Genomic DNA, 24,675 nt, shown 5'->3' on the forward strand with positions numbered 1-24,675 from the left:
ATTTTAATAATAAATAATAAAAGATACTATTTTATCTTATTGCTCAGACAGCTAATATATATATTTCTTAATATAGTAACTAAAATTAGAAAGTAATTTTACAAAGAAGATATAGCTGTATTTTTTTTTAGTAGCTCTAAAAAAATATTGCTCTAAAGTATTAAAATAAGTATAGAATTTATAAGAATTTTAGTTATTTTACTGTTATACTTATTCTAACTGGCTTATCACATCAGATTTAAAGATAGTAGTATTTTAAATAAAAAAAAATATTTATTTAAAAAAAACAGGCTATAAATAGCTAATATTTTTTTTATATTTTAATAATAATTTATTAAAGTAATAGTACTATTTCTGCTAATAGGTTGTATTTATATAGCTTACAGCCTTAAAGATCTTATAATAGTTATTATAAAATTTAAATAGTACTTTTTAAAAATTATAATCTAAATTATAAAACCACTTCTAACACTTTTGGATTTAAAAAAAGAGTTTAAATTACAGAATATTTTTAATTTTAATATTTATTTTAGATTTGTTTAAAAGTAAGAAAGTTTTCTATTACCAGGTTAGTTATAATTTAATATTATTATATTAGATTTTCTATTATAGTTTAGTAACTTATTTTTATAACTACTAATAATTTTATAGTTAGCTAATAATATCTCTAACTGCAGTAAGATCCTCTACTAAAGAATCTAATAATAAAAGTAATAAACTATTAGCAGTAGGAAAAGTTTCCAACTCTAAACTGCTATTAAAACATAATAATTATTGTAATATACTGTATCCTATAAATAATTAAAAAAAAAGAATTAGAATTATTAAAGAAAAATAGGTTAGTTAGATATAGAATAATAGCAGTCTATTAATTTTAAAACTAATTCTTGCTATTCCAAAGGTATAGTAAGTTTCTAGAAGTTAAATACTGGAGGAAGTAGTTTTTAAGTTGTTAACATCACAACTCTTCTGTCAGGGATACATAGGCAAGCTGTTGGTGGTTCAGCATGCCCTCAGGGATTACCCATGACACAGGCTCCCGGAGGGCTGTAATCTAGTAATTTTTTATAGTAATCTAAAAATACTTACTCTATATATCTATACTAATATAAAAAAAAACTATACTTACTTTATATAAAATATATAATATTAAGTTCTAATACAGCCGGATCTAAGCTTATTAAATTATTTTATATTAGCTGTTTTATATTAATACTCTGCTGATCTAGTTTTTAAAAAGACTTTTATTTAAAACTTATACTAGCTGCTATATTAGTAAAGCTGGTATCTTTTTAAAATACTGCTATTTATCTAATATATTTAGTAGAGTATATACTAATTATAAATAGCCGGATATAAAATCTTATTATTTTATTTAAAGTTTAGTATAGGGGGCTGTACAACCGGCTAATTTTTTTATTTTTATTATTAAAAGGGGGTTGCCTGCTCCGGGAGCCCGTATAAATCTAATCTTACTAGAAATTAAAGAAAAGGAGGAGGAGGAGGAGAAAAAGAAAAAAAAGAAAAAAAAAAAAAAAAAAAATTGTTTTGGTCCCTGCCCACCGGCTTTTTTTTATAAAAAAAAAAGATATTAAAAAGATTCCTGTAATTACTATTCCAGATAAAATTATTAAAATTAATTAAGGTATATTTATTTTTTAGTTATTTTTTTATACGCCCCAGCTGTACGGGATATCTGTATACAGTAATCTGGATAAGACTTATATTTTTTTATAGTACTTAGAACTAGTAGCCGCAAGGTGAAGCTAAGTAAGTTAAAAAGCTTTATATATGTATAAATACTCACTTAAATAGCCTATCTAGGAGATGAATTAATTCTGCCGGTAAAATACCAAGCAAAAACTCATTTGCCCGATGGCCGCAATAGTCCGCCGTACTCGGTGAACAAACAGCACGGCCCGTGGCTAAGGATGCTTCAGGACTTGCTTCGCCAAATCCCGTGTTTGGGCGGCACAGAAAAGGGCAAATTGACGACAAGGTACCATCTCGGCGAATTGAAATGCCATGGAGGTGACGTCGTGAGGGAGTTAGCTCGCATGATTCCAAGTCGAAGGTGTCCTCGGCGACTCGCCGGCGGAAAGTGCACGGGTCGGAAGTGTACCGAATACACAGTATGCGGGGTAGGTCTGGGTTCCCCACATCGTAAACAATTCAGAATCTCTGCACTGGTGGATCATACGTAGCCTACTGTTGTCTTGTAGAGGCGATCAAACCACTTCACTTCGGCTAAATTGAGACCAATTCAGTCGGTTAATTTGTGGTTTGTTTCTTGCAAATTGGTCCACTGTATTTATTAAGCCAGTGAGAGACCCTCCAGAAAAACAGGTTCTTCATCCTCTACCTGCATTGCTCATCTGTCACGATGCTCCTTCATCAAGTGGTGGCCGTTGTGGCTCTGACAGTCGCCGATCTTGTTAATGCCACATCAAAGCAAGAGCCATCGTTTGCTCCCTCCCTCACCCGTTGGACAAACGGTCCTCACCTGGCCGTCGACTATTATCCTTCGCAATGGCCAGAATACATGTGGGAACACGACATCGCTCAAATGTCCGGGGCCAACATCTCATTCGTGCGGATCAACGAATTTGACTGGGCCATTCTAGAACCTGCAGAGGGGCAGTACAATTTCACTCTTCTTGACAAAACGCTGAATTTGCTGCAACGGTATCACCTCAAAGCGATCATCGGGACACCAACGGCAGCACCGCCTGACTGGCTCTACCAAAAGTATGACATTAGCTTTGTGGACTACACCAATGCTACCAAGCTTTTCGGTTCGCGTCGATACTATAGCTCTTCCTCGCCTGACTATCGTCGAATGAGCCAGAGGATTACGCAGAAACTGGCCGAGCGGTATGGCAATCATTCCGCTGTGGCGGGCTGGCAACTAGACAATGAGTTTGGATGCCATGATACCGTGCAGAGTTACGATCACAATGCTATCAAGCGGTTCAGAACATGGTTGAAGGGCAAATACGGCACTATCGACAACCTCAATGCCGCCCAGGGCCGTGTGTTTTGGTCGAACCAGTATACTAACTTCGATGGGATTCACCCCCCGTTCATGGAAGTCTACACCCCACCGCCTAGCCATCTTCTCGACTGGTACCGATTCAGCTCGGACATGATGATCGAGTTCGCGCAGGAGCAATCGAAGATCCTGCGACAGTATGCACCAACACATTTCATCACAACCAACATGATGATGGGCTTTCTCGAGTTCGACCATTTCAAGTTCGCCCGCGAGGTGGGACTCGATCTTGCCACGTTTGATGAATATCCACTGTCGGGGCCAAGCACATTCTCTTGGCTCTCCCAAACAGAGCAGGCGGACTATCTTTACACTGGTCTGCCAGATTGGCAGGCGCTGCATCATGCCCTCTATCGCGGCGTTGCGGGGGCGGCCTACAACAAAACAGCCGGCCCCTTTGGCATCATGGAGATGCAACCCGGTGTTTTGAACTGGAGTCCCTACCGGGTGTCGCCCTTGAGCGGAATGGTACGCCTCTGGACACACGAGACATTCGCCGATCTCGGAGACATGGTGTCCTATTTCCGCTGGCGGCAGGTTCCATTTGGAGCCGAGCAAACCCTCTCCGGCTTATTTACCTCCGACGATGCCGCCGATGAAGGCTTTCGCGAGGTGCAGACATTTGCGAACGAAGATCTCCCAGTGTTAGTGGAAGCGCTTGATACTGACCAATACCAAGAACAGCAAGCGGATGTGGCTCTTGTTTTTGACTATATCTCCAGTCAAGTCTGGGACATCGAGCCCTACAGTGGCACCTGGAGTCCTGACACGACCAGCTATACCGGTACAGCCGTCAACTACCTGGATCTCGTCTACAAATTCTACTCCGCGCTCCGCCGCCTGGGTGTCTCCGTTGACGTGATCTCGCCAAACCAGCCAATCCAAGGTTACAAATTAGTTGTGGTGCCGAGTCTACCCATCATTCCCAAGGCCTTCGAACAGTCGTTGGCTGAATACAGCGGACTCGTCGTCCTGGGGCCACACACCGGCTCCCTTACAGACACCTTCAGCTATTTGCCCGGCCTTGCCCCCGCCCAAGGGCCGATCCGCAATCGTCTTGCGATGAAAGTCACCCGTATAGAGACACCACCCGATTACGCAGGTAACAGAGTCTCGTATGCCGGCAAGACTTTTAACATTTCCGGCTGGGAAGAGTGGGTAGTGTGCGCGCGGGACAACCGCACCAGTGCCGAGACCCTGAGGTACACTGCCCCGCACCGTGAAGGCAAGCCGGCGGGCTGCGCCAGCAACGGCTTTCACTACCTTGGTGTCAATCCTACCGTCAACCTGCTCCTGTCCTATTTGGGTGATGTCGCCAAGGAGGCGAATATCACCGACTTCGCGGGACGCCAGGTCAGCGGCGATAGTGACCTAGGACCTAACCTGCGGTTTGCGCGGAGGCGATCTCTGCTCTGGGGTTTCAACTACGGGTTGGAATCTGCGAGGATTCCTGCTATTGAGGGAGCTAGGCTGTTGATAGGCAATAACGGATCTGAGATCCCTTCGGCTGGTGTAGCTGTTTGGAGGCTGGTGAATGAAGACGCTTGAGTGTGCTTTCGGGATCTTCGAGGTAGTTGCGGATATCAATTACTGTTCTCTCCGGACTAACAGAAACGAAAATCCACTGTTGAGGTGTACCTCGTGAGCCTTACATGCAACTTTTGAACTAAAGCATCTCCAAACACTGTTTACAGTATTCGCTGCAGCTAGACAGGTAGAAAGGGGTATGAATCATCAGGGCTGATAAATGATCATCATTGGTAAAACTCATGCTAAAATATTCAATGATTACATTTTCAAATATACTATACTTACTGATATGAATATGCAGATTGCTTAAATTTACTTATCAATCACAATTGAGATACTCTAATGTGGCTGTTAACTGCGCTATATACTACACAAATATATTACTGATCGACTTTGCCATTTTTTACAGAGATCTGTTGCAGCAGTGCTCTACATTAGTGAAATATCAACAGCATACGTCTTGTCATTCTAGCTTTGACGCTTCAAAACAAAATTTTAGTTGGAAAAGTTTAAGCGTATTTATATTTCCTATCTCTCGGGATATCATCTACCACAAGTAGTATCAGCTAAACAGTATTTATAAATAACAGCTGCCATGTAATATCCGACGATTGATCCCAGCTTTGTGAAAAAAAGACAAATGAAGTGAACAAAGACTGAAGAACAGCTAGTGCACTCACTACACTGTACGTAATCGGTGGTTTAGATAGAATGGCAAGGCCGTGACGATGCACTTGCGGTTGGCGCTAGCGGGCTTTTGCCGATCAGGGCTACCCGATGGGAAGCGCATAGGGGGAAAATACAGACATAAATAGGGACAGAACGCGGCACATCATGGCGATGGATCGCATCTGAACTAAATAACATACACAATAGACATTCCCCATTTGTGCTACCGTGCAGAAGATGTCATCCCACTTAAGATCGCTGCTGGTGTTCGGTGCATCGTGCCCCACGGGCCAACAGATTGTGGCCGAGGCCCTCCGGACCGGGTGGAAAGTTACCATCTATGGCCGTCGGACCCTGCCGATCCACGCCCAGAACGCTGGGTTACAGTAAGGAAACCACGTTAACTCGACTCCCCCCTTTCTTACTTTTGTCTTACTCGCTTTACTGCCTTGGAAACAGCTTACAAAGAGACCAGACATTAGAAGGCACACTCCAAGATGAAGCCCAACTCCGTCGCGCGATCCAGGGCCAAACAGTCATCGTCTCCGTGCTGGGCCCGTCTGGAATGACGATAAAAGACACTCCGTTCCCGGACTTCTACCGCCGCATCTTCCGGCTGATGCGCGAGGCGCACGTCTCCCGCATCCTCGCGCTGAGTATTTTCAGCGTCCCCCACCCGCGGGACCGGTATAGCCTCCCCTGCAGCCTGCTTGTGGGGATGCTCCGGGTCCTAGGGCATAGCGCATGGAGGAACTTTATCGAGGTGGCGAGGGCATTTGACGAGGACGCTGAAGATCTAGAGTGGAAGTTGTTTCGGGTCGGGTTTCTGAAGGATCAGGGGCCAGGATGGGTGGTGGAGGGTTACGTGGGTGACGGGGCGTTAGGGTTGGGGGTCAACCGGTGCGACGTGGCGCGGTGGGTGGTCGAGCAGGCGGCCCTGGATCAGGCGGAGCATGTGCGGGATAAGCCGGGGATCTCATCCGCTTGATTTTGTTTGTTTTGTGGTTCCTGCGATGTACGAGTACTTTGAGTTTGATTAGCGCTCGTTTGTTTGTCTTTATTGTCGCGTCCGTCCGATACTGATGGGCGAGATCTGACCGGGAACTAGACACTCTGAGGAGTCTTGGCTTGGATTCGTTTCTCTTGGCTCCTCCCCTTGGTAATTATGCGTACTGTTTTCAATCGCCTAGTGTCGTAATATAAGTTTGACGTTTTCTCCGGGCTGAAAACTGAAAAGCCCCAAATAATCCTCCACTCCCAACCAACCCTTCCACGTGACCATGTCACCCCCTCATCATGACTATACAGCGAGTCGTGCTTCTCTTGCCGGACCAAGAAAAGAAAATGCGACCGACTGATGCCTGCGTGTTCGCGATGCCAGAAGTAAGAGGATCGTAAAGCAAAAAGAAAGTCCTGGGTTTAGATGGAAACTAAGATGATAAACGGTTCGGGCCCTCAGATCATCCCAACCGTGCTTGTACGGAGGCAATGGGGTCTACGGCAGCATCGTGCCCATCCGGCATGAACAACTGCTGCACGCCGTCCCCACAGCTCTCCTCCATCCGGCATTAGTCACCGCTGAGGTGTTCTCGTTCCGGGGTCGCAAGTCGTGTCGCAGATGTCGGCTGCATAAGAAATCCTGCGACAAGACACACCCCGGTTGTGGGCGTTGCAGAAGGTAACTCGTCGGATGCCCGGTTCTTCGTCTTCCCGAACGTGTTATTCGTGCTCATACTGACACCCTCCGGAGGCTGGATGCGTGCTGCACCTACGATGACCCGGTCCGAACACAATGCTTGAGTTCCCAGCATTTTTTCTCGTCCGCATCGATGATTCGAAGTCTGGACCTGCAACCCACGTATCCAATCGAACCCAGAACCTATATCCCAGGGTTAATATGATTTTGTAAGTAAACAAAGGGACCCTGCAGCGGCAGACAGTCAGCTTATAAATCGACCCTAGTCCAGGAGCAGATGGGGCTAGCGGCTCTACAGGTCTAGGAGAATAGCATTGCGTATCATCTGCGGTCTTCGTGGATCCGCCACGCTCTGACCGATCCCTGTTTGTTCCACGCGACGCTTTACACGGCCTCGGCCGAGATGGACGCTATGCATGGGGCGCAAAGCACCGCCCCAAACTACGCCACCCTGTACCATCAGACCAATGCGATTCGGCTGCTGAATCGTCGTCTGGTCCGCGGGGGCTCGATGGGCGATGCGACGATAGCCTCTGTGCTGCTTCTGGTAGTAAGCGGAGTACGTATATTCCCCGGTACCTGACCATGTCTGCCAAGTGTTGCGGCCGCTTAAATGCTGTCTATGTCTAGTCCATTGAAAAAGACTCAGATGCGACCGAAGCCCACCGACAGGGTCTCCTCCGCTTGGTAGCCCTGCGAGGAGGGCTCAAACAACTCGGATTCGACGGGATTCTGGCCGAGATGATAGAGATGAACATGGTTCTGCCCATGGTCGTCTTCGGCCAGACTGACTCCGCGCTGCCGCCGCCCTTCACCCCCGATGAAGCCCTACCCGACAGCCTCCCGAGCCTCGCCCTCGACCGATTGCACCGGGGCGGCTCGAGAGTCGACTTCACTCTACAATTGCAGCTGGTGCGCGTCCTCGAGCACATCCAGGACCTCTTCCAAGCCCTCGCGCAACCCAGTGAATCCTCCAATTTGTGGACACTGCTGGACAACGGTCCCCCGGTCATTCAATCCACCACGACCGACGACTCAACCTGGAGCAGCAGCGAGACCTCCTTCCTCCGCACCTGCCAGCTGTCCATGACCCTCCTGCACACGCTGGCAGACCCCGGCCTCCCCTGGCATCCCGAAACCATCGCCGCCCTGCTGCGCGACCTCGACACGAGCATCACCCACACGGACCCGGCCACGCGCCTCCGCTACGCCCCCAAAGCCAGCCTCTGGACCACCGCTCTTGGCATGGCCGTCTTCCCGGACGTCCACGGACGTCTGACCTTCTTTATCAACGAGCGCTGCGTCGTCCTTGCCGTCTCCAGCTCCAAGATGACCCCCCTCAATGAGCTCTTCCTCGACTGCTATTGCCGGCTGCGTGCCCTCGTCGAGCTTCGTCGGCCGCCAGCTTTGTCCCCTTTGCTCTCTGCTTCGTCGCCATTGATACCCATGCCTCTTGAGTAGCTGAATATACCTGTCACTCGCTCTGCTTTCTTTCATTTTAATTTTGAAAAAGGGCTTTGCCAGGATGCAATTCCCCGGCGCGACCTTCCGGCCGCTCTTTGTTCCTAATCTGCGCTAGGGTGCTTGTTGTACGATACATCATCGTGCTTATTTGACTTAAATAGACGATCTAACGCTGCATGGGTTTGAGGCGCCATTGCAACGATACTGTGAGCAGTTGATTCCGGCAAGGCCTTTCTCCTGTTTGGATTGTTTTGCTTTGCGTATTATAAAGTACAGCGGGAATTGCTCTGCCACCTCTCGTGTCCAAACGACTAGTAGAGAATCGCTTCCGTGTTTGGGGGGGGGGAGAAATAGTTGATATATTGATGTAGAAAAGATACTACAATTAATGTTGATACAGAAAAGGGGACATGGTTTATAAAAAATATAGTTATGTTAATTATATCAAAGTAAGTTGTATTTAGTATCAACTTAGCTAAAAAAGCTATGAGCTTTAGTTGTTTTATAAATAGTCTATATAGATACAGAGATATTATTTAAATACAGTATTAACTTACTTTGTTTAGCTATTACTTTTACAGTAGTATATGGTTAAACTCTTGCTAATAATATCTAGTTATTATGATAAAAGATTTTAGTATATTTATACAGAAGCGGTACTCCAGAGTAAAGACCGCCTAGGACTGCAGGGGACTATAGTGTGGTCCTGTGTAATATAAGCAAAGACCAGAGACCGCACCATTCCTAGGCCTACTCCGACCTGAGCATCTAACCTATCCCAAAGACGTCTCATCTTCAGGGTCGTTAGAGCCATATACTGTACAATCCTATGGCATGTGGATTCACATCTACAAGGCTACATACAATTCATTATTAATACGATATGAGCCCAGTCGTTAACCAGGCCGTGGATGACTGCTCGGGGTTAGAACGAATCCCGAGGGCCGGTGATTTGTAATTCACAAATGCGTTGATTAGACTTAAGTGCTTAAGAAAAGTTTTTGCCACTTTCAAATATCTTGTATCATTCAACAAGCGAACTTTACGCAGCGATAAGTTTTTAATCTCACCTTCTTGACATGATCGGTTGAATGTCCCGAGCTGTTCTCATCACCGGGGCCACCGGCAAGCAAGGCGGAGCCGTTGTCCAAGCTTTAGTGGCCAGCAGCCAAAATGATTTTCTGCTGTTATGTGTCACTCGAGACAGTCAATCAAATCGAGCTCAGGGCCTACGAGAAAAGTCTCCGCGGATTAGAATTGTGCAGGGTGACCTGAATGACGTCTCCGGGCTCTTCAGTGCCGCGCGCCAAGTGGCCGGGCCAGTCCCCATCTGGGGAGTTTTCTCCGTCCAGGCTATCATGGGCAAAGATGTCACTCCAAAGCAAGAGGTTGAACAAGGTGTAACGCTGATCGAGGAGTCTATCCGTGCCGGGGTCAGCTTCTTTGTCTATTCCTCCGTGGAACGGGGAGGGGTGCAGCGCTCCTGGCAGAATCCGACCACCATCCCGCATTTCCGAAACAAGCATCAGATTGAGCAGCATCTTCGAGACTCAATATCGAGAACAAATGGCTTGATGGGGTGGACAATATTGCGACCGGTGGCCTTTATGGATACTTACGAACCCAATCTCTTCGGCAAAGTCCTGATGACTATGGTCCGGGATAACCTCACCGAACGACCCATGCAATGGGTTGCAGTCTCGGATATTGGAGTATTTGCAGCCAAGGCATTTGAAAATCCCGAGGCTTGGAACCACAAGGCCATCGGATTGGCGGGGGACCAAGCCACCTTTGACCAGATTGATGCAGCGTTCCATAAAGTCACAGGACGTAGAATGGAGACTACATTCGGCCTGTTTGGCAAGGCTCTGCGGTACGGCGTGCCTGAAGTCCGCAAGATGATGAACTGGATGCAAGAGGAGGGCTACAAAGCAGATATCAACACGCTGCGAGAGGTTCATCCGGAATTGAAGGACTGGGAGGCTTTTTTCAGAGCCAGATATATATAGAGTGGCTTAACCTGACTGTTATATATATATATATAAAAATTTAAAATAAGTATTATATAATAGCGAAGTAATATAGTTGTAGAACTACCTAAAACTGCAGTAGTTTTATAAAGTTAAAAAAATTAGTAATAATATCTTAAGATATAATACTACTACTCTGGCTATTACAAAAGGCATTTGTTTACCACACTTTTTCACCATTTACCCCTTAAATATAAGGTTTAATAAAAAGCTAAACATATTTTAGAAAATAAAAAGGCAGCCTAGGCTTTTAAATAAGAAGATAAGAATACAGAAGAACAACTGATAAAACTAAAATATAACAAAATATAAACTAGCTATACATTTTATTTATAAGGCTACAGGACTGCACCAAACCACAGTGGTGCAGTCAGACTCAGGACCAAAGACTGGTGCGGTTCGGTCTGGTGCGGTCTGATCCTTGGTCTTTGCGGTCCTTTCCAATACCTAGTCCTAACCTATCTATATCGATCTCTAACTGCCTCAAAGCTCGTAGCCATCTCTCCGCCGGACAACACTACGTCAATAGCATGCCTTGCTAATAAGCCATTGAGCTTACTAACGACATACAACATCTCGATCTGTCTGCAGATGGATGAGGCACAAAAGGTACAATTTCTGTAGCCAATCAGACATAGCCACCTGTGCACCCAATTCGAAAAGACATGCGTAATGATGCCAATTTGTCCATTCATTCACCCGAAACTCTGAAATTAGCATTGACCCGGGGGGGGGGGTCCGCCTTGCTATATGAAAACGCACCTGTCCTTCGGCTATATGCCAGCCATTGCCACACCGGAATATACATTCCGCTATTACGTCATTTAGTGCAGGGCGGGCTTCTTAAATGAACTTGCGATACACAGGATTATCCAGCCCTCAAATTAAAGAAAAACCACCTGGTTCAAGTCTCTTGTTGGGCTCCTTCTTTCATCAAGCGCAGTTATCAACACCGGCAAATGACAGTCAAAGTCTTCCTCACCGGAGCCACCGGCTACATCGGCGGCGATGCCTTGTACCAAGTTTACCATCGATATCCCAAGTTCGAGTACGCACTGCTTATCCGCTCGGAAGACAAGGCCAAGAAAGTAAAATCCGCGTATCCCACAGCCCGCACTGTCATCGGCGGCAATGACGATCTCGAATTGCTGGAACGTGAAGCGGCGTGGGCCGATATCATTATCCGTACGTTTTCCATACCGCATACATTCCACGTCAGGCGTGCTGACCTGCTACAGATACTGCCGACTCATCGGACCACGCCGATGCCGCGACGGCGATAGCCAAGGGTCTGGTGCAGGGCCATTCCGCCGCGCGACCCGGGTTCTGGCTGCACACCGGGGGGGCGGGGATCCTGACCTACTTTGATTCGGAAGTGAAGAAGACATTCGGCGAGAAGGATGAAAAAGTCTTCAATGACCTCGAGGGTGTGGACGAGTTGGTCAACCTCCCCAGTGCGGCGTTCCACCGCAACGTGGACGAGATTGTCCTCAACACGGGCATTGACCATGCGGATTCCGTCAAGACGGCCGTCCTCTGCCCTCCTACGATCTACGGTCAGGGCCGCGGGCCGGTCTCCGGTCGCGGACGACAGGTGTACGAGCTTTCAGCGTTTATTTTGAAGGAGCAGTACTGCCCGCGGATCGGGAAGGGTCTGTCACGATGGAATCATGTGCATGTGCATGATCTGAGCAGGGTGTTTGAGCTCCTTGTGCAGGCAGCGTTGGAGCCCTCCTCGAGAGATGATCCGGAGATCTGGGGAGCGCATGGGTACTATTTCGCTGAGGATGGGGAGCATGTCTGGGGTGATCTGTCGGTTGCTGTGGGCGAGGAGACCTTCAGACAGGGGTACATCAAGGGTGATAAGCCTGAACTTCGGGCTTGGTCGATTGATGAAGCTGTCAAATCGTCGGCGGGATTCGAGGCGGCGAGTTGGGGGATGAACTCGCGGGGAGTGGCGGCGCGGGCGAGGAAGGTTCTCGGGTGGAAGCCGCAGGAGAGGGGTCTGAGCGAAGAGTTGCCGGAGATTGTAAGATCTGAGGCGACTAGACTGGGGCTTTGAGTGCAGGGGGCTATATAGATAGTGACCACTCTGAGTACAAACTTCGTCGCCCAGTACAACCATGCAACTGATTGAAAGACCATTTATCCAGAGCCTTCATGTGGCTGCGCACACACACGGAGATACCTTTCCTCAATGAGGTTGCCAGAATGAAGCTCTGAGTAATTCGGTGGCCTGCATCTATCTCCTGGCCTTCAGCCAACATCACCTAGCGTTATTCTCCCAGTCGTATAGTGATTTCTTGTTGACTTTACCTTTAACCCTACTACTTAGTTCCCAGTGAATTCTGGCACACGTCATAAAGGGTTCGCTACAAGTAGGGTGAATTGTCTATACTATATATATGGTGTGTATGCATTTAGCATCCTAGGTAACCTGTTTGATTGCAAGCTTTTGTTTGCTATCTTCAACACCTTTGAAATATTCAACCTGTTCATCTAATGGTAAGTCTTACTTTTACACAACACCAGGAGTAAAGTTCACCACCAGAGCCCTCTCAATTAACCCATCCAGGCTCCTAACAAACTACTGATGTACAGAGTCTCGATTAACGTAAAAGTTCCTGTCCGCGTGTGTTGCAAACTCAACAATTAATGCATGTGTGATACTACCCTGAGTAAGAAATCAACATCTTTTCTCACGGAAGCTTCGGCACCAGAGGAATGGTGGACCTACCTGTGCACCTTCAGGCGAATATTCTTTCCTCCCGACGCTGATTGGATATATGGTTTGTCTGTTGATGGATGGAGGCAGCGGTCTTTGAGACTCAGCATTCGCTTGCATGCCTGGACGCTTATTAGCTATTACATTACTTTTGGGACGGATGATGGGGATAGGAGGAAGAGAACCCAACAGACCTCATGAACTGCTTCAACAGGCGCATCCTGCTTGAATTGAAAAAAGACAATATGGGTGATTGTCATCGTGAGCCAAACCCTCTAGGAAATGTGGGTGTTATGCTTCAGGATGTATGCCGTGCGACAATATAAAACACCGAAGGTGGATCTTAAATCATGAAAGCGACCATCAGGTACTAACAGTGGGAGGTGGTTTTGAGTTGTTGGCTGTACCGGGCGTAACCATCTGTCAGCCATATAGCCGTGCATATAGACAGGGTATCAGTTTCTGCGAGTCATTTGTCAAAAGGCCGTCTTGCTCCGGATTCGGTTTCCCGACCACAGATCTATTTTGTGACAGGATCTTTACACCAATGCTATGTTCTGACATGCCAGGACAAGGGAGACAACCACAGCTAGTCAGCCAAAAAAAGCTCCGGTGGTAAATCGAACAGACTCTCCAGCATCGGGTTCCATTGCCAACAATCATCCCCCAGCGAACCATTGAAATTGAAAATGCCCGCCTCATTCGCAGCGTTCACAGTGCCACCTACATCAGAAGCCTCAGCAGCCCCCACAGCACGGCTCTCCTGCCCACTCTCGGTAGTCCGCGACTGCTGCTCCAAACAGCGACTCGACAAATTATCAAACAGCCGCATGATAAACGTCCCGCAATCCCAGAATTCACTGATTGCCTTCAAAACCATCTGGCAGGAGTTATGCGCCGACCGACCAAGCCGCGCGACCAGTTTATTCGAACTCCGCATCCGCTCATAGAACGCCGCCTGCGCGAGGAAGATCCCGTGGTATAGCTCATGGGGCACGCTGAGCACGGCCGATCGCGTCACGAGCATGCACACCACGGTGGAAATATGATGTGCGGCGGTGTCGATGATCTCGTCGACCTCACGCTCATCGCGGCGACACGTCTCCTCGCCGCGTCTGTGCCCGAGATAAATCAAGATCAGGTGGTGGTGGTATTGGACGGACAGGGCCGTGGAGAACGGGTTCGAGGGATCCGGCACCTCGGCATCCCAGGTCAATGTCGGAACCAGATCTGCTTTCCACCGGTCCAGTCTTTCAACGAGCTCGTCGGACATCACGGGCCGTCTTCCGGGGTAGAACCGGCTGATGATGATCTCACGCATGATCTGGGACAGCTTCGCGGTCTCGATTTGGTGCTGCGCATATCGGTGAGTCGCAGGGTCCTCCAGGAAGTCAGGGGCTGCGGCATCGTGCGCGAAATCCTCGATCGTCAACATATCTGCATCGGCCTGGTCCAAGTCAATGCGGAACGGACGCCCGACCAACGTGCCGCATATGCTGTCGCGAACCACCAGGGCCCACCATAATCGTCGCATTAGGCTTTTGTCTTGCGGTTGCATGTTGGGTACTGCCATGGTCGAGCGGTGGATTCCTATGCCTTCGGCAATTGTCACAGCCGTGCTGATCCAGGAGTAAAAGTTCCAGTAGGTGTTTGGCCCGCCGCCGTAGAACGATAGGAGAAATGTGCTTTGGAGGAGAGTGATTTTATTCGTTTCATATCCCATGTCGAAGAGCGCTTTGGCCTTCTTGTAGAAGAATAAACGGGCCTCAGGCCGGGTCTGAAAGCCTAGAAGGCTCAGGGCGGACTCAGGAGCGAATGTTACTGCAATAAAGCTGATAGCATAGGTGAGAATTAACGATAGTTGCTCGTTCTTGTACTGTTGGATGAATTCCTGGCGATTGACAATCGGATAGAGCGGGTAGACGTGATCCAAGAAGATCGAGATGAGGGCATTCAGATGTGCCTTTTCCGGCGGGTTGAACACTCCCTTGGCACGGAGATACTCGAGGTCCTCTGATAACATATTTGTGGGCTGGGACTGGAAGGGTGTATTTCCTAGGGCCGTAGGCAAAGGCGGGCCTAGATGGTGTAGTCTCGGTCGGCTGTCGCCCTTGGAGCCACCCAAGACGATAGACAGGGGAAAGGACTCTCCGAGGTAAGTGATCGAGCACTTGTCAATCCAGTCTTGTCCGTTTTCGCGGTTGTTCAAGAAATGGTCGAACATCGCGGACCACGAGATTTGATGGTAGGAGGAGCCGTCGCCTGGAGCCTCCGCTGCAACATGGGTAGGCGCAGGCTCACTCGCTCGCGGGCCTTCCTGAGACCGAACCTGTGAACTGGAGGTTCCAAAGCCGGTCTGAGGATGGGCATGGTCGATGGTTCGTGAACCTAAGTTCGGAGCAGATGAACCTGTTGGGAAAGGTGCCGCAACATCAGACCCAGGCGCAAGTGGTACTTCAGGATCTTCAGCCCCGATATGATAATTTAAAATATGTCGCGAGGGCAGACCGCCGGCGACACCAGCCGGGACTCTTAGTCGTGATTCATGATCACTGCGCACTCTTTTCTGACGCAGGGCACTCCGGGTATACGTCCCACGTTTCGTCTCCCGGAGCACACAATCCGCGTGGCGATCTCGCACGCAGCGAGTGCATGGCATGTGTTGCATGGCGTCACACTTGATCCGTTTCTCATGGCAGCGCGTACATGCCTTTCCTGCTCGCATGCGCGATCTGGTCGGCTGTCTGCTAGGGTCCCTTGTGTCCACCATGTCGCAATCATGTCGGCAATATTCGCTGAACGTCATGTTGGATCATGAGGGGGAATGAAAAAGACGACTCGGGTATTAGTCAGCGATATAGCCGGTGGCGGCAAGCATATACCCGGATATATCGACCCTCCTGTGCTCACACCCGTTACGCTCATTCACTCTTGAAACCAGCAAACTCGGGTAAAACTTGATATATTCTCACCCATCTACCGAATTCAGGGTTAGGGAAATGGCTTTATCGGCGGAAATGATGTATCGTATTCTACCGAATGCGTTGGGGTCACCTCAGTACCCAAAACCTTTTTGGTGCTTTATAAGAAACAGGCTCCATGTGCAGATTGATAAATCTCGAAAGCTACAAATACTGACGGCAAAGTCCGGGCGAGTCTCTTCAAGCATCTTTCCAAGATACCGAGTAATAGTCCCGACAATCAAGCATGACTCCTCCAGTGGAGGATACAGACTGGCAAGGTAGTGATATCACAACTACTCCTGGAGTCTACTTAGCCCTAACTAATTGTCGTCCGCCAGAGAAAGAGCCAACTCCCGTTCCTGACGCGGTCCAGCAACCACCTACCAGGACAGATATGACTAATGCATCGAAGGAGTGTAATCACGGCTACATGCCGCAAGTCCACCGTCCCTCGGCAGCCCTGGACCTCGAAGACGCTCCCGCGCGGCATGGAGCAGAGACCGAAGTGCATCCTCGACGCCCACAGGGTGTTCCCTCCGAGTTCGGCGGCTTTACGGGCGAGTTCACATTCATCCTACTCTGCTCTATGGGCCTGTTCCTATTTGGCCTCTTTCTCGGCAATGTCGTTATCAACCAGGCTGTATTCCCTCACAGACTCGGGGTCAGCGAAAGCAATACTCCCTGGTTGATTGGCTCCTTCCTGCTGGCGAACGGCATCGCTGTGATTGTGTCCGGGTCGCTGGCGGATCTGTCAGACCCGAGACTCCTAATGATAATGGGTTTCGTTTGGCTCGTTATCTGGAATGTTGTGGGCGTTTTCAGTATCCGCCCTTCCCTGCCTGTCCTCTTTTTCGTGGTCAGGGCCATGCAGGGGCTAGCGATTGGTGTCCTGCAGTCAACTTCCATGAGTCTGCTGGGGCGCGTGTACTCGCCTGGGATTCGGAAAACTAGGGTTTTCTCGGTCATGTCCGCAATGACGCCCGTGGGCTTCCTGATCGGCTGTTTACAAGGCGGCGCCCTCACCGCACACCTGCCATGGATATTTGGAAGCAATGCCATGGTGTGCATCATCTGTGCCGTAGCTTCATTTTCAGGTATCCCCTCATTTGCCCCGAGACCCGGTGCCTCCGGTAATCAGCTATCGCTGAAGCACTTCGATGTGCTCGGCGCAGTCCTGGCGGCGACTGGCTGCGGCCTAATTATACTCGGCCTGACGCAAGGCGTCCCCAGCGGCTGGAGCCCATACACATACATCCTGATCATTGTCGGAGCGCTTTTTCTTGTTCTATTCTACTTCGCTGAACGACGAGCATCTCGACCGCTCGTTGATAACCGGCTCTGGACCACCGCGGGATTTCTCCCACTTGCAATCTCCTATTTCCTCGGGTATGGAGCATATGTCGGCGGATGGATGTTCTTCGCCGTGCGGTTTCTCCTTACAATCCAACGCCACACTCCCATCACCGTGGCCTTATACTTTATCCCCAATATGATCTGCGGCATCCTCGCCACATACACCGTCTCGAAAACCTTACATCTAGTCCCCGGACATTGGATCCTCATCGCCGGAATGCTCGCGAATACAATGGGTCCTGTGTTCTTCCTACCTCAAACCCCGAACACGACTTACTGGGCTCTGTCGATGCCGGGAATTGCGCTCGTGACCTTCGGACCGGATCTGACATTCGCAGCCGCGTCGATCTTCATCACATCCAATGTGCCCCGCTCCTTCCAGGGCTCAGCCGGGAGTCTACTCGTGACGATTCAGAATTTGTCCGCGGCGATTGTGACGGCCATTGGAGACACTATCGGGAAGGAAGTTACCGAAGCGGGCGGGGACGGGTATAGTCTGGACCTCGGCGCTCTACGGGCGATCTGGTGGTTTAGTTTGGCGATTTCGCTCGCGGCGGCGGCGGTTTGTATTGGGTTTGTTCGCATCCCGAAGAGCGAGGAGAAGGATCACGTCGAGTGAGTCCGCAACCGTCCGAGACGGGGGGAAACAAGTAGCTCTGAGCTCTCAGGGGTAGCAGGTGGTGTTCATATGTCACAAAACCAAAGGTTCGAGGTGGCTCTCCAGGGGAGAAGTGAGTTTTATGGTAGAAAGAAGTGCAGAGATACTTCCAGTATATTATACCGCATTCGGTCCTAGAAGTTGACTCAGGCCCTACAAGTATATTCCCTTGACGCAGCATACGCAGGCACGACAACAGCTCTTAGAGTTCCATCTCTAGTCAAAGACCAGTTACAACACAGAGGAGCACAGAGCTTCACGAAGCCCCAGCCCTCTGCAGCGCAGTCGCACTAAGCGCGTCCGCAGCCCTGTTGAGGACCGTCAAAGACAACCCCCCGACTACTGACAGCAGAGAAACCACATGTTGGGGGGTAGTAGTTGGTTAGGTGGCCACCAGCGAGTCCCTGCCATTGTAGGTTTTTGCTGTTCAACTTGTCGTACCTAACATCCGCGGCGTGTATCATAGACACCTCTACTGTTTGGAGCTTGCCTTTTGTTCATATTGAAGACAGACTTCAGATGTTTCTCCATTCTGTATACCTATTTCACTCGCGCAATGCAATCCTAGTTAACACGACACTATTATGAATGTAGCCCCCCTAAGCGCTCACTGTCGCTGAATACTCCTTGCTGAATGGATAATCCACATACCCCAACGCTGAGCTGACCTGATAGAACGTCTCACGCTGATACTTGGACAACCCAACCCCTTCCTTAAGCCGATACACCAGATCGGGATTCGAGATAAAATGCCGTCCGAAGAGGACCACGATGTTCTTGTCGGGGTATTGCTCATCGACTAGCCTTTGCGCGTTCTCCAGCCCATAGCCTCCAGCCACCAGAATCGGCCCATCCCAGCGCTCGATTGCAAAGTCCAGGGTCTCCTGGTCTTCATCCACACTGCCGTCATAGACCCACGCGCCGTAGATCCGCGTCTCGACAAGCGAAAGGTACGCCAGCCCCAACCTGCTAGCCCGGTCGACGATGTCCGCAAACTGTGGTACCGGATCCGCCATGCGCATGCCCTGGAACCGAGACCAGGGACTCAGCCGGAGTCCGACGCGGTCCGCGCCAATCGCCTCCACAGTTGCCAACAGCACCTCATAGAGCAGTCGAGACCGATTCGCGACGCTGCCCCCATACTCGTCGTCGCGCTGGTTACTTGTGTCCTGCAGAAACTGATCCAGGAGGTATCCGTTGGCGCCGTGCACCTCGACACCATCGAACCCAGCCGCGCGGGCGTTCCGCGCTGCTGTCGCAAAGTCGACGACCGTCTGCCGGATCTCAGCCCGGGTCATGGCCCGCGGTGTCGGCGCGGCGGGGTTCTCGTCCGCCGGGATCGGGATCGCGCTGGGCGCCACGATGTCGATTCCTTCGCTCGCCGCCACCGTTGAGTCGGCCGCCCGGCCCATGCCGAACAGCTGCACGTAGATAAAGCTGCCCCGCGCGTGCACCGCGTCCGTGATCTCCTTCCACGCCGCGATCTGGTCCGCCCGCCAGATGCCGGGGGCGTTGGAGAACCCACCGCATGCAGCGGCGGAGACCATGGTCCCTTCGGTGATGATGAGGGTTCCTGGCTCGGAGGCGCGTTGCGTGTAGTACTCTTTCATCAGAGGGGTGGGGATGCGGTCTGGGGTAGCGCGGCGGCGGGTCAGCGGTGCCATGCCGACGCGGTGCTGCACTTGGATGGTGCCGATTTGGAGGGGCTTGAAGAGGTGTGAGTCTGTCATCTTGGTGAATTGATACACTTGATGAGCATGAAAGATGGAACGTGAACCTGCTGTTTGGAGTCTGATGCTCCCCGATTCTGGCTTTATCAACTCGCTTATATATTTCTTCTCGGCCTGCCTTTAGCTCTCGTGAGAATAGTTACTAATCATCGCGGCTGACAAATGTAACAACCCCGATGAAGTAGTAAGTTGTTTCTGACTCCAGAATTGATGATATATCGCGCCGAAATGTCGGAGTTGATGAGAATGGCTTGCAATGATCCAAGATCTGTTTAGGGCAAAGAGGTTGTTCCCGGAAGGGAAATGAGATACTTCCTATTTAGGCATAGTCGGTCTTTGTCATTCGGATTTCTAAGCAAGGCTGCTGAGGTTTGAACTTACAGTTCGACACAATCAATGAGCATCATACCCATAATCGTTGCAGGACTGGCAGCTTAAGCAAGCAACATGGCCGGAGACTTTCAGTTTATTTCGATCCAAGTCAACGAGACCGTAAAGGACAAGGCGATGCGGCGTCGGGCGCGGTCCCACGCTCTGAAGAAAGCGCTGGAAAGAAAACGGAAGGACCAGCAACGCTCTAGGACCAATTTCATTCTAACAACCTTTGAAGACCCAGATATCGATTCTAATTTCAATGATTCGCGTCAGACAGCCAAGCCATGTACCATGACTTGTACCAATCCACCAGCCCCAGTTTACGGCCCCCTCTCGGGTGCTCTCGATCCGTTCCAGACCCTTGCAGTGGACTCTTCCAGGCTGCAGGCACTGCTTTGTGATTGTAAGTGATTCCTCCTCCATCGGTCCGTTTCTTTGCTCTTATCTCACTGACTACCCGGCGTCCCAGACAGGGCCAGGCAAGCCCCAGAGCCGGTCTTCAGCGTGGCCGAGGAACTGGCCTTCCAGAGCTTCCGATCGGTCTTCCGGACGGGCTTCCAAGACCCCGCTCTGATTAATGCTGTGATGCTTACTCTCGCATTTGCCGTCACCAGCGGCAGTCTGGACCACGAGTGTCTACGGTATCAGGGTCAGGCGATCACATATATCCGCGAGCGGATGGACTCTGAGCATGACGCTGCTTCGGAGGCGGTTATCGGCGCCATATTGCTGATCGCAGGTGTAGGGGTATGTTTCATCAAATGACCCAGGAAAAAGCCTGATTCAGTACTTGATTGCTTATTTCAATGACTCCCGAACAGGCTCGCCTCGGATTGAAACCTCAGGTCGAACTTCACATGGGCGCAGTGCAGCAACTGCTGCAAATTTGCCAGAGAAAAAGCATCCATCTGACTCCGGGAATCCAACGAGCCATATTCTGGTGAGTAACCTTTATCAACTGTACTATTACTATGCTTACCAATGTACCCTGACTGACCATATGATGTACTGAAATAATCGCCAGGCAAGACCTGAACTCATCCCTCATGGTGGGGTCCAAACGCATAGTCAACCACACCACCTTCGCCCCCCTCCTCTGGACCCGGGATGCCTTCGTGCCCAACTTCTATCGTCTCCCACCGGGATTTCAGTCCCGATCACATATCTTCGAGGGAGGGTTCAGTGCAGTTCTAGAAGACCTTCATGCCCTGCAATGCATCCGGAATATTCCGCGATCGTCGCACATCGATGCAATGGGCATGCTCCATATCAACAACCACGTCGCCTCCATCCAGTCGCGACTCAAGGCCTTGTCGGGGCTGAGTCGACTGCAGGAGTGCTGTCGTCTCGCGGCATACTTGTGTTCTATGACGCTGTGCTGTAAGATATGGTGTGAATTGGTGCTTCCGGTGAGTACGATTGCCCCACTGCATACGGGAGTTCAGGAATCTTGGTTGACTGACTTCATCTTGGTGGTCTAGTCGCACATGTCATCCCAGCTTCTCTTTAACCTCAGGACGCTGCGTGACGGCGCCGACGCCGGGGCATGGGATGGCGATCATGATGCTGGTCTGCTTGTCTGGCTGCTCTATATCGGCGGCGCATTTGCGCCGGTCGGACCAGTTCGCTCTGGTTATGTAAACGTGCTTGCCCTTGATTATCCCCACATCATCTGGGCGAGCTTGCACCAGACCATGCGACAGTTCATCTGGTCTGATGACGCGTTCTTGATGCCGGTCAGGGCGCTGTGGGCCGAAGTCTCGCATTATCACTTGCGGGGAGCGTGAAGATTGAGTGCTTGGTTAGTCTGCATTCTTCCACCTCGTACTTAACCTGGCGGTGCAAGCTTAACTTTGAGAGAATCATGATTCATGCCTGTAAATACTACATCTGAGCAGGATCTGCAAATCCTGGATCGAGAAGTCCGCCTATGTCGCTTTAGGAAGCTTACATATTCTGCCAAAACCTTGTTCTGATACAGTCAAACCCGATGAAAACGTTCACGGTCCTAAAGATTCACCACATCAAGCTTATCAACCATAGTATGTAAGTATATCAGCGGATTGGCGACCACCCGCGTTTATATTACGACCACAGACATGCACTTGATCCATCGGACTGTCGGATATCCCGCTAAGTGGTGGAGAGGGGAAACGCCTGGGGGCTTTCCAAGTACCCTCCTTACCCCCCTCCTCTCTCTCCCCTACTAGGTCTTTCAACTTCCCTCCGAAGCCTAGACGCCAGACCCCGACCACCGGGACGCGCGTAGCTTACCCGAATAAACCTATAGTGGGACAGCCCCGAGCCCAACGAACCCAGACAGGCTCGCGTAGATGCCGAAGCTAGTCAGGATAGACGCGGCTAAGTTAGTCCGATATGCAGGTCTAAGCGAGCAGCAAGCTTGAAGCAGCACCAGCCGCACTTCCCCGCGTCTTCTTAAGCGGGGATGTGTAAACCCTTGGCGCTAACAATGGCCAATTTTAGTCAGATGGGCAACAGCCAAGTTGTAAGAAAGAGGTGCAGCGATCTAAGTCTGACTTGCGTCGGAACATTCTGAATCAGTGAGCCCTGCTCCTCTGCCTCCATTGTTGGTGATTGTTTTACGAGTAATGACTAATCTGCCAGGACTGCTCCGTACCGGAGCTCTTATCCCGGAAAGAAGCCCAGAGGAGCGGCTTCTCTCGGTGTCACGAGGATCTCGCGATTCCACGATCCCAGCAAGTGAAGCTCGGGGAGCCAATAGATTTACGGAGAGTGGCGCTGCGTACCTCCCGACTGAGAAGGACGCAGTTGACGGAATGTGATTCATTGTCATGGCCCTTCTGGGCGCATGGTGGATCACCTATCTACGGTAAGAGAATCCCGGCCAGCCAGCCCTAACTATCCTTTCCGCGCTCCCCAGGTGATAATCCGAAACCACCGTAGCAATTCCACACCTCTCTGCTACTGTATACTACCCCCCCGAGTCTGCAGACGACGACAACGATCACGATCGGGGTATGCAGCAGGCGCGGAGTTAAGTGGAGGCCGATCTGGGGATCACGGAGGAGTCGCTAGCCGAGGGGTGGGACTTCGAGCTGCTCGCGCGGGACCTGCGGGGTCCGCGGCTCGATATGTTCAATGGCGCTTGACGAGCTCTCTAAGTTGGGTATGCGTGGTGTTGGGCCGGAGTACAGTACTCCCATCCTGCGTGTTTCAGATGTGGCCGTCCTAGAGAGGGCTTTGCATCCGGTGTATGTACTATTTGCCATGAACAGCCCTGCGCGAGTGCATCAACAGAGAGTGCGGGAACAGACACCGTGGAGCATGCCTGTTGGTTGCGTGTACGTGGTATCGTCTGATAACAGGGGAAGAATTGGTACGGCTTGCTCTGCGTTATTCCCGCAAAGCCGGAAAAGACACAGCAGCTCAAATGGGCCGCTCCGGCGGATGAAACATGGAGTATGTCCGGGTGTTATGATTAATGCGAAGACTGGCTAACCATCTTCTAATACGCCGGCAGAAGCGAAGCTGCTTAGCTACCTCGGGGACTGGAATTCCGTGATGACAAAAATCATTCGGTACTCTACGAAACTCGGGGTTTTCCGTAAGCTCGATCATCACCCTAGCAAAACGGAGGTTTGGTCGGCTGACCGAATATGCAACCAGCGGCCGCGAGGGGTACATGGCCCCGATCAATGGTTGATGGAGATCGGTTGGTGTTTTTAGGTGATACGGGACACCGTGAGTATCGAAAGCTGCAAGTCATAAGATGTCCGGCCGGCCGCTAACGACATGTCCAGCCACCGGGGGTGCGTTGAGCGCGGGCAGTGCCCTGGCCTATGAGGATGCAAAGTCTCTCTATCTCACCCTGGGTCATGCCCATCGAGCCTTTAATGGCCGATGGACACCAGAGTCCATCAAGCTCGCCTGTATGACTTCTCCCCCCTTTCCATCTCCAGAAATGATTCCCCATTCTGACCACCGAGAGCTAGTAGAGAGTTATGACGAAATGCGAATCCCGCATCTCAAAAAGATCTGGGAGGAGATCAAGGTCTTCGACACCAGCATGGAGGCAGTGGACAAGCATGCCGCTTCGGACTACGTCTCTCGAGACATCCGATGGGTCACCAATAATGACGTGGACGCGGACCTTGCCAGCTGCATCAAGGCAAAGGAGTTGAGGGGCCTTAACAATGCGAGCTTAGAGGGGGGTGGGTCCCATCTTTGACGGATGCAACTGTAGGGGCTTAGGACTAAGTCGCGCAAGGGCAGTGAGATCACGTGCGCACGTCCATAGGATAAACAGCTCTTTTGCCGGTCTGAATCCAGAGTGTGGGTAATATTAGATGATTTAGTTTAGGTTGACCCTACGGGTGCTTCTAAGCAACACTATGTTTAACAGGACATAGCTCTTTCCCTTCTGCCAAAGTCATGTCAAGATCGTGTTC

The 24,675-nt window shown here is 50.2% G+C and overlaps 10 protein-coding genes across 10 annotated transcripts; 8 read left to right on the top strand and 2 right to left on the bottom strand.

The window, feature by feature from the left end:
- Window positions 1–1,007: 1,007 nt before the first annotated feature.
- BO82DRAFT_396661 (beta-galactosidase) lies at window positions 1,008–4,724 on the top strand (the record flags this gene model as incomplete). The annotated part of the gene is made up of 6 exons (XM_025638855.1): window positions 1,008–1,057; window positions 1,663–1,685; window positions 1,738–1,770; window positions 1,816–2,141; window positions 2,223–2,281; window positions 2,347–4,724. 6 exons carry the CDS (start codon window positions 1,008–1,010, stop codon window positions 4,598–4,600), a joined length of 2,745 nt encoding a protein of 914 aa, XP_025485893.1. The 3' UTR covers window positions 4,601–4,724.
- A 764-nt stretch (window positions 4,725–5,488) lies between these two features.
- On the top strand, window positions 5,489–6,239 carry BO82DRAFT_437210 (uncharacterized protein; the record flags this gene model as incomplete). Its single annotated transcript, XM_025641175.1, has 2 exons — window positions 5,489–5,637; window positions 5,711–6,239. The coding sequence occupies 2 exons, from the start codon at window positions 5,489–5,491 to the stop codon at window positions 6,237–6,239; spliced, it is 678 nt and encodes a 225-aa protein (XP_025485894.1).
- A 1,295-nt stretch (window positions 6,240–7,534) lies between these two features.
- On the top strand, window positions 7,535–8,751 carry BO82DRAFT_359808 (uncharacterized protein). The gene has a single exon (XM_025636660.1). The coding sequence runs from the start codon at window positions 7,704–7,706 to the stop codon at window positions 8,406–8,408; it is 705 nt and encodes a 234-aa protein (XP_025485895.1). The 5' UTR covers window positions 7,535–7,703; the 3' UTR covers window positions 8,409–8,751.
- A 686-nt stretch (window positions 8,752–9,437) lies between these two features.
- On the top strand, window positions 9,438–10,436 carry BO82DRAFT_359809 (NAD(P)-binding protein). The gene has a single exon (XM_025636661.1). It carries the CDS (start codon window positions 9,503–9,505, stop codon window positions 10,418–10,420), a length of 918 nt encoding a protein of 305 aa, XP_025485896.1. The 5' UTR covers window positions 9,438–9,502; the 3' UTR covers window positions 10,421–10,436.
- An 898-nt stretch (window positions 10,437–11,334) lies between these two features.
- BO82DRAFT_323520 (NAD(P)-binding protein) lies at window positions 11,335–12,674 on the top strand. Its single transcript, XM_025632800.1, has 2 exons — window positions 11,335–11,626; window positions 11,680–12,674. The coding sequence occupies exons 1-2, from the start codon at window positions 11,401–11,403 to the stop codon at window positions 12,501–12,503; spliced, it is 1,050 nt and encodes a 349-aa protein (XP_025485897.1). The 5' UTR covers window positions 11,335–11,400; the 3' UTR covers window positions 12,504–12,674.
- A 1,081-nt stretch (window positions 12,675–13,755) lies between these two features.
- BO82DRAFT_298061 (Zn(II)2Cys6 transcription factor) lies at window positions 13,756–15,936 on the bottom strand (the record flags this gene model as incomplete). Its single annotated transcript, XM_025631973.1, has 2 exons — window positions 13,756–15,620; window positions 15,720–15,936. 2 exons carry the CDS (start codon window positions 15,934–15,936, stop codon window positions 13,756–13,758), a joined length of 2,082 nt encoding a protein of 693 aa, XP_025485898.1.
- Window positions 15,937–16,144: 208 nt separating this feature from the next.
- Window positions 16,145–18,101, top strand: BO82DRAFT_348761 (putative transporter; the record flags this gene model as incomplete). The annotated part of the gene is made up of 2 exons (XM_025633847.1): window positions 16,145–16,407; window positions 16,468–18,101. The coding sequence occupies exons 1-2, from the start codon at window positions 16,374–16,376 to the stop codon at window positions 18,099–18,101; spliced, it is 1,668 nt and encodes a 555-aa protein (XP_025485899.1). The 5' UTR covers window positions 16,145–16,373.
- Window positions 18,102–18,654: 553 nt separating this feature from the next.
- BO82DRAFT_359812 (alkene reductase) lies at window positions 18,655–19,925 on the bottom strand. Its single transcript, XM_025636662.1, has one exon. The coding sequence runs from the start codon at window positions 19,868–19,870 to the stop codon at window positions 18,740–18,742; it is 1,131 nt and encodes a 376-aa protein (XP_025485900.1). The 5' UTR covers window positions 19,871–19,925; the 3' UTR covers window positions 18,655–18,739.
- Window positions 19,926–20,270: 345 nt separating this feature from the next.
- Window positions 20,271–22,222, top strand: BO82DRAFT_323531 (uncharacterized protein). The gene is made up of 5 exons (XM_025632801.1): window positions 20,271–20,648; window positions 20,715–20,992; window positions 21,067–21,185; window positions 21,270–21,654; window positions 21,727–22,222. The coding sequence occupies exons 1-5, from the start codon at window positions 20,318–20,320 to the stop codon at window positions 22,030–22,032; spliced, it is 1,419 nt and encodes a 472-aa protein (XP_025485901.1). The 5' UTR covers window positions 20,271–20,317; the 3' UTR covers window positions 22,033–22,222.
- A 1,143-nt stretch (window positions 22,223–23,365) lies between these two features.
- Window positions 23,366–24,495, top strand: BO82DRAFT_437218 (uncharacterized protein; the record flags this gene model as incomplete). The annotated part of the gene is made up of 6 exons (XM_025641176.1): window positions 23,366–23,527; window positions 23,593–23,686; window positions 23,748–23,831; window positions 23,894–23,968; window positions 24,028–24,156; window positions 24,220–24,495. The coding sequence occupies 6 exons, from the start codon at window positions 23,366–23,368 to the stop codon at window positions 24,453–24,455; spliced, it is 780 nt and encodes a 259-aa protein (XP_025485902.1). The 3' UTR covers window positions 24,456–24,495.
- Window positions 24,496–24,675: the final 180 nt, after the last annotated feature.

This window comes from Aspergillus uvarum (assembly GCF_003184745.1).
Source record: "Aspergillus uvarum CBS 121591 unplaced genomic scaffold BO82scaffold_107, whole genome shotgun sequence".
NCBI lineage: Eukaryota > Fungi > Ascomycota > Eurotiomycetes > Eurotiales > Aspergillaceae > Aspergillus > Aspergillus uvarum.

Excerpts from the sequence above, each read along its gene's own strand:
- BO82DRAFT_359809 (XM_025636661.1), top strand. The coding sequence starts at position 9,503 with ATGTCCCGAGCTGTTCTCATCACCGGGGCCACCGGCAAGCAAGGCGGA.
- BO82DRAFT_359808 (XM_025636660.1), top strand. The coding sequence starts at position 7,704 with ATGGTTCTGCCCATGGTCGTCTTCGGCCAGACTGACTCCGCGCTGCCG.
- BO82DRAFT_323520 (XM_025632800.1), top strand. The coding sequence starts at position 11,401 with ATGACAGTCAAAGTCTTCCTCACCGGAGCCACCGGCTACATCGGCGGC. Across the intron at positions 11,627-11,679 it reads GTGGGCCGATATCATTATCC|ATACTGCCGACTCATCGGAC; the intron begins GTACGTTTTCCA and ends GACCTGCTACAG.
- BO82DRAFT_323531 (XM_025632801.1), top strand. The coding sequence starts at position 20,318 with ATGGCCGGAGACTTTCAGTTTATTTCGATCCAAGTCAACGAGACCGTA. Across the intron at positions 20,649-20,714 it reads GCAGGCACTGCTTTGTGATT|ACAGGGCCAGGCAAGCCCCA; the intron begins GTAAGTGATTCC and ends CCGGCGTCCCAG. Across the intron at positions 21,655-21,726 it reads GGTGTGAATTGGTGCTTCCG|TCGCACATGTCATCCCAGCT; the intron begins GTGAGTACGATT and ends TTGGTGGTCTAG.
- BO82DRAFT_359812 (XM_025636662.1), bottom strand. The coding sequence starts at position 19,870 with ATGACAGACTCACACCTCTTCAAGCCCCTCCAAATCGGCACCATCCAA.